Source organism: Stigmatopora argus, chromosome 8, assembly GCF_051989625.1.
Source record: "Stigmatopora argus isolate UIUO_Sarg chromosome 8, RoL_Sarg_1.0, whole genome shotgun sequence".
NCBI lineage: Eukaryota > Metazoa > Chordata > Actinopteri > Syngnathiformes > Syngnathidae > Stigmatopora > Stigmatopora argus.
In genome coordinates this window covers 11815316-11825000 of record NC_135394.1, presented here as the reverse complement: position 1 = coordinate 11825000, position 9685 = coordinate 11815316, and the positions used below count along the sequence as shown (strand labels likewise).

General features: G+C 40.1%; 1 protein-coding gene across 1 annotated transcript in view; it reads left to right on the top strand.

Moving 5' to 3' along the window:
- Positions 1–9121, top strand: part of atp8b3 (ATPase phospholipid transporting 8B3) — a 14784-nt gene extending 5663 nt beyond the window's left edge. Inside the window, exons 10-27 of the mRNA XM_077606512.1 lie at positions 1139–1227; positions 1302–1495; positions 1569–1777; positions 2408–2439; positions 2546–2702; positions 3703–3891; positions 3991–4103; positions 4349–4516; positions 4732–4843; positions 4924–4999; positions 5068–5185; positions 5257–5443; positions 5511–5734; positions 5893–5976; positions 7583–7807; positions 7888–8026; positions 8580–8710; positions 8796–9121. Coding sequence (XP_077462638.1) covers positions 1139–1227; positions 1302–1495; positions 1569–1777; positions 2408–2439; positions 2546–2702; positions 3703–3891; positions 3991–4103; positions 4349–4516; positions 4732–4843; positions 4924–4999; positions 5068–5185; positions 5257–5443; positions 5511–5734; positions 5893–5976; positions 7583–7807; positions 7888–8026; positions 8580–8710; positions 8796–8897 — 2549 coding nt within the window. The 3' untranslated portion in view covers positions 8898–9121. The remainder of the gene's footprint in view (positions 1–1138; positions 1228–1301; positions 1496–1568; positions 1778–2407; positions 2440–2545; positions 2703–3702; positions 3892–3990; positions 4104–4348; positions 4517–4731; positions 4844–4923; positions 5000–5067; positions 5186–5256; positions 5444–5510; positions 5735–5892; positions 5977–7582; positions 7808–7887; positions 8027–8579; positions 8711–8795) is intronic.
- The last annotated feature ends 564 nt before the right edge of the window (positions 9122–9685 follow it).

Here is a 9685-nt window from a genome sequence, read left to right as displayed (position 1 = left end):
ACCTTCTACTGCTTCAAAGGCAAATTATATTATGTCGAATGCATTATAAGGCTAATTATGCACAATGCCTTTGAAATGTGGGTCACCTGACATCGCCTGGATCAGCTCGCATACACACACCCTCACACACTCTTTTTAAGTGATCATTGATCGCACATTGCCGGACCGACGTACGTTCAAATCCTCCACAGATGGCTTTCACGCCATTTGTCATATCGTGCCTAGCGATACACACCGATTAAGACCCTGCTTCGTGTATTTGCCTTGACTTTGACCACCCAGACACGTAGGAAAGAGATGGCAATAATAGCAGACTATTTTGAGGTTTTAAGACTTTCAAAGTTTCTGGTCATGATGGTGGGCTTTCACATTATCCAGTTTCATGACTCAACATCACTATAAGGTGCCATTTTGTTTATGTGCATAGAAATGAGTATTTGGTCAAGGTCACATGCACAAAAAGTGTGGTCTTGCTAGCAGAGTGAGAAAGTGAAGATTATATGACAAATGTTAGTGTTTAACAAATGAAACAAATTTCTTCTTAACCTTAACACTTTCAAAGGTGGTCAGTACATTGGACAGCTCTTTCAGTACATTGGACAGCTCTTCAAAAGTGGAAACTTAAGACCTTTAACCTTTTCTAGGGTAACTGACTATTGCGAGACGACAATTTTGACTGGGAATTTAACCAACAGCCCCTCATCAAAGGCAGCCAAACAGTTAAATGAGTGTCCTGTGCATGAAAGGGTTAACTCAACGGTACTATGGTAGAGTGGGCATATTGTCAGCTAAAGAATACATATTTATTTCAGAATCAATCAATTTCTTAAAGGGCCAGTTAGCCCCTAACGACAGGCTCAAACGGCGCCAACAAATAAATTCAACAATTTATTGATTTGTCCCAAGAAGTTAGTCGGTTATTCGCATAGCCACAATTCAATTCCAACCTCCATTTTCAGTCTTTTGTAAAGTATCTACGCAAACAAGTTAGACCAGGCATCCCTTCAAGGGAAGACACTACTCCATGCATTCTATCCAACTCTGTACAGCAAGGTCATCCTGCTCAAGGGCAGGTCGGCAGCTGTCTGCCTTGCCAGGCGGGGTCTTGAACTCTCGCTCTCGTAATTGTGCGACCCAGGTGCCGACACCAAGGTCCTGAAGAACTGCGGGAAAGTACGGGCCAAGAGAACTCGCCTGGAGAATATTCTCAACAGAGCAGTGATTGGGGTGAGCTAATTATTGACCAATTGATTAGAGTATTACGACTTGTGCCTAATGCACTGTCTGCTGACCGTCCACAGATTGTGGCCTTTTTGTTGCTGGTCGTGCTTCTTCTGGCCATCGGCTGTGGGGTGTTTACACACCGGGTCATGCTTCGCACAGAGTTTCTCTCTGCGCTGGTCATCAATGGAGACCCGGTCTATGCAGGTTTTCTGGTCTACTGGAGCTACTTCATGCTGCTCGGTCCCGTCGTGCCCATCATGCTCTATGTCACGTCAGTGGGAACCTGCTGAGAGGGGTGCTGGAGATCAGTCAGTCTGTGATTGTGATTGTGTGTTGCCGTGCAGGTTTGAGATGATCCACACGTTCCACAGCAAATTTATTAATTGGGATTTGGAGATGTACTGGGAAGAGACGGACTGTCCAGCCCAGGCTCGGAGTACTTCCTTGTGTGAGGAGTTGGGCCAAGTGGAATACCTGCTGAGCGACAAAACGGGGACGTTAACCCAAAATCATCTGCTCTTCAGGCAATGCTGCATAGCTGGGGAGATTTACGGTATAGATTTACCTTTTATCTCAATTTTAGAATCACATCTCCAATAGGCTGTGTGTGTAGATAAAGAAAGCAAGATCAGTTTGCGAAAAGACACCTTTGGCAAGGCTTTTCTGTGGCACTAACTTTGTTTATGTATTCATCAAGGCTGGGAAGGTTGATAGAAAAGGGAAGTCAGAACATATTAATGTATGACTATTATCATTGAATATGCTACTTATGCATTTTTAATTCTTGTGTATGGCAATGCACCTAATTGCAAGAATTTCTTGCTATAAATTGCTTAAAAAATAATTGTTGCCCTGCCTTAGTGTTTGACTGAAAATGTTCTTTTTCACTTTTTTTATTTTTATATATATTTAATAGTTCTAAGCGATTTCCCATATGATCAAGTATCACTGCAAAGCAAAATGTAGAAATAAAAAACATCATTTTCATTTAATTTATGATTTACGAAGGTGATCAAAATTATTTTTTTAAATTCAAAGTGAACTCCACTCACTTTCCAACAAGCAACAGTTTGACACCTTGTAAAAAAAATTCACTGTCATTTACAATTATGATTTCAGCAATAGATAAAACACCTTTCTACCATTGACGGCCCATTTACTATCATCAATTTTACTCCAACAGGTGACGCATCAATCAGGGCAGAGGAAACTGAGGTATCTCGTGAACCTTAATGGATCCTCAGTCTTAATGTACAGCATCATGTCATTTATGTTTTTAATACGCGTTGTGTTCTGTCATACTTTTGCACGTGTGTTGAAGCTGATGGACCTCTCCTGGAATCCTTACTCCCGTGGTGGTCTGTTCATGTGGGCTCCCACCTTAGTGGAACGTGTCCGAGCACAACAGTGTCCAACCGTCGTTCGATTCTTGACAGCACTGACGGTGTGTCACACTGTCATGGCCCAGTGGCAAGAAGGTGGGAGGAAAGAATATCGAGTGTTACCTTGACATCCAAGTGACCTGCCCAATGAATTTTACAAGATATAACGGTCATTGCATTTTATTTCCAGAGCTGAGGGCAAATACTTGAGTCTTAATCACCGGGGGTGACGAACAAGTCTTTACAAAAGAAGCCGTTCATTTGTCAAGTTTACTTTGATTAACCTTAAGAGAACCACATTAAGCAGATTTAACAAAACACCTGCTAAGGAGGTTTATAGTAGGTTTGTGCCAACATACATTGGGAAAGGCCATAACTGAGCTAGAATCCATGTTGAACACAGTATTCCGCAATCGTGTGCGGTCGATTGGTCGCCGGTCTTTTGGTCGCCGTCTTTTGGTCGCCGTCTTTTGGTCATCGGTCTTTTGGTCATCGGTCTTTTGGTCGCGGTCTTTTGGTCGCCCCGACCGCGACAACGGGCGACCAAAAGACCGGCGACTAAAAGACCGACGACCAAAAGACCGGCGACAAAACAAGGTAAAACAACACGATCTACGCATCAATCAAAGCCAACAATGGCCATGAGCAGTTTCACTGAGCCGACGTGTGAGTGTATAAAAGTTTGTATGTACATGCGTTGTCCCTTTAAGAAGCTACGTCAGTCAGGGTCTTAACAAGTTCTCCAACAAAAAACAATAAAAGTCCGGGAAATTTGGAGCTTTTCTTTAGCCTAATAATTACTAGGGCATTAAGTATGACTAAATAGTCATTCGCAGTTTGTATTTAGGGAATTTGAGCAACGATTTAAATGGTAATTATCACTTAACTAAGATCGGCGACCAAAAGACCGGCGACCAATCGACCGTGTACCTTCTGCAATACCAGAGCATGAAGGATTATCTTTCTGGAAAAACTGCTAACATATTTTGGCTCTGATCTCTTCTGATTCGGACCCCTTAGCGGGCCACTTCACGTCTGACACCCCTGTGCCAGAGAAACCCATTTTCAAAATATTTTCCTACCCATCTCCTCTAAGATGCTCTCGTTTACCAATCATCTTCTCCTGATGAGGAGGCTCTTGTTGGCGCCGCCAGGGAGCTAGGCTGGGTCTTCCTCTCCAGAACCAGAGACGTAATAGACGTCTCCGAGATGGGCGTCAGGCGTCACTATAAGCTACTGGCTTTACTTGACTTCACCAGCCATAGAAGAAGGATGTCGGTTTTGGGTGAGGGAATCAATGACTTTATGCCTCACTCCCACTCTTTGAACTGCTTTTTGGGGGTTGCTCTCAGTGCTTCTCGCGTTTTATTCCCATATGCTGCAGTCCGGGAGCCGGAGGGGGGTTTAAAACTCTACTGCAAGGGAGCTGACATAGTGATACTGGAGAGGCTGCAGAGGGACTGTCCACATCAGGAGAGCACTGAACAAGCCCTGGAGGCACGTACATCCACACAAACATGCTGATGGACACAACAATAGCTTGAACTGCACAACAGCTATTTCTCTGAGGGACTTTAATGGAAATTTAACAAAACAGGCTGCTATATGTGGCCAGAGAAGTGGAAATTCTTCTCCAATCTGTTCAGATTAACTGTAAAAATAGTGGAAGCGACTAAACACTCTAAAGGGTTTACATATGGCTCGTTTCTTTTATTTTTTATTTCTTTTTCGTGTATTTTTAGTTGTTTTCCCAGTCTTGTCTGAGGACCTTGTGCATTGCCGTTCGATCGGTTTCGGAGATGTCATGGAATCGGTGGAGCAAAACTCTGGCGCGGGCCGCTGCCATGGCGACCTCTGACCGCAACGTCTTGCTGGAGAAGCTTTACGATGAAATGGAGCAAGATTTCCAAGTGGGTTCGTTATGAAATATTTCAAGGTTTTTAATGTGGTTTGAATAATGGGTGTGTATTAATTGGCAAAAAAAATAAATGGAATTTTAAAATGAACAAAAGCTATTCTTCAAAATGCATTGTTAATAATATATACATTTCAGATGTTAGTGGATGAATATAATATATTGCAAAACTCAAATTTAATTTAGGTCGAATTTTTTTCTGATTTGTAGATTCTCGGGGTTACTGCCATAGAGGATCGACTCCAAGAAGGAGTTCCTGAGACAATTTCTCTCCTTAAACAGGCTGGGATAAAAGTATGGGTTCTTACAGGAGATAAAAAAGGTATGGGAATAAAAAAAAATGGCAAAGACAAAATACGAGCGTGCATTTCCTAATTTGTTGTTATCGTTTCTGCCAACAAGAAACTGCTATTAACATTGGATATGCATGTAAACTACTGGATCCTGGCACAAGATTACTGGAATGGCAGGAGTTGAGGTCAACCATGATTGAGAATAAAGAAAATGCCTGTATAGTATTACTAAAAATATATATTTGATTTATAGGCAGATCCTCCAATCATCAGAGCCTGAGGTTGATTTCCTTAAAATCAGACAGGCAGATCTGTGGACTGTTCAAAAGACTGCAGTACAGACTGCTGTTGTTCTTACTGGACCTGAGCTGGTAAACAAAATAAATAAATAAATAAATAAATACATGCTTGTTGTGCTAGTTAACCTGGTGTCTCTCTACAGACAGAATTTGATCAAAGACCAGAATGGGGTGCCAAATTCATGAGCCTTGCTCGCCAGTGTCAGACCGTGTTGTGTTGCCGGGTGACACCTGGCCAGAAGGCAGACATTGTTACTTTAGTCAAGGAGCACACAAGTTCCATCACATTGTCCATCGGAGATGGCGCCAATGATGTAAACATGATCAAAAGTAAGTCAAAAAGTTTGGGGTTTTTTGACACGTAGTTCTAATGCATTTTTTTTGTTGTCCACTTGAGCTGCCCACGTCGGTGTCGGATTGGTAGGAGTGGAGGGGGGTCAAGCCGCGCAGAACGCAGACTTTTCCCTGTCCAGGTTCCGATTCCTGCAAAGGCTCTTGCTGGTCCACGGACGCTGGTCATATCGACGCATCTCCCACTTCCTGCGCTACTTCCTCTTTAAAACCTGTAGCTTTGCACTAGTGCATCTGTGGTTTGGCCTCTTCAATGGTTACAGTGCTCAGGTGTGGCCCGTGAATGAATTAAAATTGATATATCAAGAATTTGTTCATCACCTTTTGGGGTATATTCTTGGTTTAAATTATTATTACTACATGAACAAATCTAAATCACATTTTTTTTACAGTCTAACTCCTAAAAATGAAACATTTCTGTCTTGCAGTCTTTGTATGAGACTTGGTTCATCGCGCTTTACACTACCTTCTACACATCAACCCAGATTTTGTGTCTGGCTTTCTTTGAAAAGGTAATACAGTTGGCTTTTTAAAAATGTTTTTCATAATATGAATATGCATACAATGGTTCAGTACTGATTTAATGAGTCTCTCAAAATGACTCTTGAATAGCCTCAACTGGCCAGCCAATCAAATGACAAAGAAAAGAAACGAGGCACCTGGTGGATCAGACCATTTCAGATCTTAATTGGATTTAACACATGACAGCAATAACCTGATAACCTAAAATAACAACAAAACAATAAAACCCCCCTAGTATATATATTTCATCACCCCTTACAAATAAGTCTAGTTGTAAAAAAGGCAAATTCTTAACTTAAGGCATATTAAAAGCTAGCTCAAAAACACGAAAACCACAAACCCCCTTGAGATTGGAGACTCTTGGTCTGGTCTAATTAACCTCTATATAATACACTGACTCCTTCATTTGGGCTGTTTGCCACTCATCTCTCTGAACTTGACTATTAATGCAAGGATTTCATCTTTTACGGTAAGAATGAACATATTTATCCAATTTCTTGAGCAGTGTTGTGGAATTTGCAAAGGCTGTGTTGCTGTTTGGTTATTTGTGCTCCCGTTTGGTTTGAAATTCTGCCAAATGTTGATTAAGAAGAATGATTTGCAGCTGAACAGTGGATGCTTTTTTTGAATGAAACTTTCTGGATCCTTTCACTTAAACCAACTATGCTCACAAAGACTACAAGCTGCAGTAAGTTATTCCCTCATTTTTTATTTGTTATCATTGACCTAGCAGAGGCAAACTATTCCACAAAGGGCCACAGAGGGTTCAGGTTTTCATTCCAAGCCATAAAGGGTCCACTTTTCCCCAATCTGGTGTCCTGCACTGTAATTAGTGGATTGCAGTCAAGTGCATCTTGTTTTCTGCAGAAATCTCATTGGTTAACCGGTCTGTGCTGGATCGTTTGGAACCAAAACCTGCACCCACAGTGGCCCTCGAGGACCGGTTTGCCCACCCCTGATATTGTCTAGCTAGTATAGCCAGGAACCTATAGCTCAAACTTTGAGCAAATAGATATACATAAACACTAGGTATACTTTAGCTTGTAATTAACTTCAAGCTACCATAGCTGATAGTTTTTGTGTTCAGATTAATTTATAGTATTAGTAATTTTTTTGCTAAGGCATTTGATCCTTGCTAAAGTTAACACAACACAGTTAGTACTTGTTGCTTTGCTCAATTGTCAACTAAGATTGTGATTTTCCATTTTAAATCTGTGTTTCAATTTAGTTTCCTTATGTTTTTGCAGTGTACTTCGAATTAGGACATTTGCATTAAAACTGATTCAAATACTATCTTTAGGGTTACAGTGAAAATATTTCATAAGATGAACATTTCTGTCTCAATCTTCTTTTGCAGATAATCAATCTGGGTCCAGTAAAGCAAGCAGAAACAAATGACAACATATCAACTATCACCATTGCTTGACTCTGGCACCTAATATCATAAATTAAATGTTGGATTCGCTTCTCCTGTTGAACCTAAAAAAAACATTTGAATAAAAGTGCAGCCCTTCGACAACGTTACTGTCATTGGCTTTAAGTGGCAACAGCCGCAGTGGCCACATCCATCCAAATGATTTTATGGTTCCATTGAAGGACGTGAGTGCAGAGAACAGCTTGAGGTGGCCTGAGCTTTACCAGCATGGACAGAAGCAGGAGCTTTCCAGTCCCTTAACGTTGTTTGCGTCACTTGTGTACGCCCTCTATGCTTCATTTGTGCTCTTCTTCATCCCCTGCGGAGCCTACTACAATACTGACGTCGACTACCAGACCATGGCGGTCACTGTGTCCATGGCAGCCATATTTACTGCCAACATAGAGGTCAGAGTCAATTGCAAAGAATAGAACAGCAGTATTGTTATTTGCCGGGTGCTGAAGATGCTTTTGTTCTGTTCCATCAGATTGTGCTGTTGACCAAAAACTGGACAAAGTTCAATATAGGATCGCTATGCGTTTCATTGCTTCTCTACTTCATCTGTTCGAGGATCACTCACAGCAAGTTCTTGTTCCAGAGTGCACCTGCCGATTATTTATTCTACGGTAAAATTCTTTTTTTTTCTTGGAAGGGATAGAAAATGGAGATGAATTCATTGTCTGCCTTTGACGCCGATAGATGTGCAATCCGTTTTTTTACGTTAAAATGGAAGCAGACGTCAGTTGCGAGTTATTCGGGTTGTAAATTGACAAATTCATGATAATGTGATATTCATTATTTTTTGTACAATATTTGCTGATATCACAAATGCCACAATTTGATTCAAGGGCCTTAATTTAAATCCAAAATGTACACATTTAAGTCAATAATCTCCATTTCAAATTGAAATGAAAATAATTTTTTTTGCAAAACTACCGATCTAAAATGACTGTTGTTTTTTTGCGCAAGATCAATTCTCATTCAATAATGCTTTACCAATCGATATATTGATCCAGATAATGTATCATTGCAGTTACTGTTTTAAACACTGTAGCCTACTGTAATTTGTGATCTTTGGTATTTTTAACAATTCACATTTTAAGACAATTGGATAGTGTTTAGCTTTTCATAGTATTTCTCTTATGTAATACCTTGTGTTTTTTGTGGACTTTTCAACAGGCGCATCTGATGAGGCTTTTGCCAATCCAATAGTTTGGCTCACTGCTCTTCTCACTGCTTGGACGGCAGTGTTGCCTTCGTTTACCTTTCACGCCTTCAGTATCGTCCGAATTTACCATGGAAAACTCAAGGTAAAACTACCAATATTTTTCACAGGTCAAATTTTACTCGAATTAAAAAAAAACAATATATGATAAATATGGTAATATGGTACAGGTTCACAGCGTTTCCAAACAGCGATTGGAACTGAATTCACAGTTCAGAGGCAAAACGTCTCTTTGCCATTCCTCATTTGCTGTCACTCAAGGAGCCTTTTGAAGCCTTTTGAATTCTTTATAGGACAGTCAAGTTGGTGTAACCAGATGGTTATCATTAAAAATTTAAGAATTTGCAATGATAAATACTGTAACATTGTAGTATTTGTGGTAGGCTATTTTCTAAAATGTCACTTTAACTCACTCACTGTCCACTTTTGATCTGTGATGTTTTCCCTGTTTTCTACTTTTCGTATTGAAATGCAAATAAATGTATTTTTCTAAATGTAATAACATTCTCGTCTATTATTTCAAGCGGTCATCCACTAAAATCTTTTTGGTGTATCAGTGTTGATGAATTTTTGATATTTGTGTATAAATCAGTCAGTATAAAATCTATTAAATATCAAAAACTAAACACATTATTGCTTTTTAATTAAATATATAAAGGTGCATGTGTATACAACTGCTGGTGTCAAACAAACAACAAACCAATGACTTTTACAATTGTTTTATTCTGTTAATTTATTTGAAAACACGCAAATTTACCCATATTATCCTTTTAAGATGTTTTTCCTCAACAGTGATTTTTTTCCTTTTCCCTTTTCAAAGTCTCAGCAAGAGTGAAACTCTTAAAAAAAAATTTAAAAACTAAAAAATAACAATTAAAAACAAACAAAAAAAGTCCTTCACAGGCTCTCCAGCTTCTGCAGTGGGAGGGAGGGGAAAGAGGCTCTCTGAGCAGACGTTGCACGTGGGCGTGTCCCTTGTCTACTTGGCGCGACTGTGGAATTGTGGGTGGGTGTGTGTGTATGTTTGTGTGTAGGAGGTGGAATGGTCCACTTTTATGAC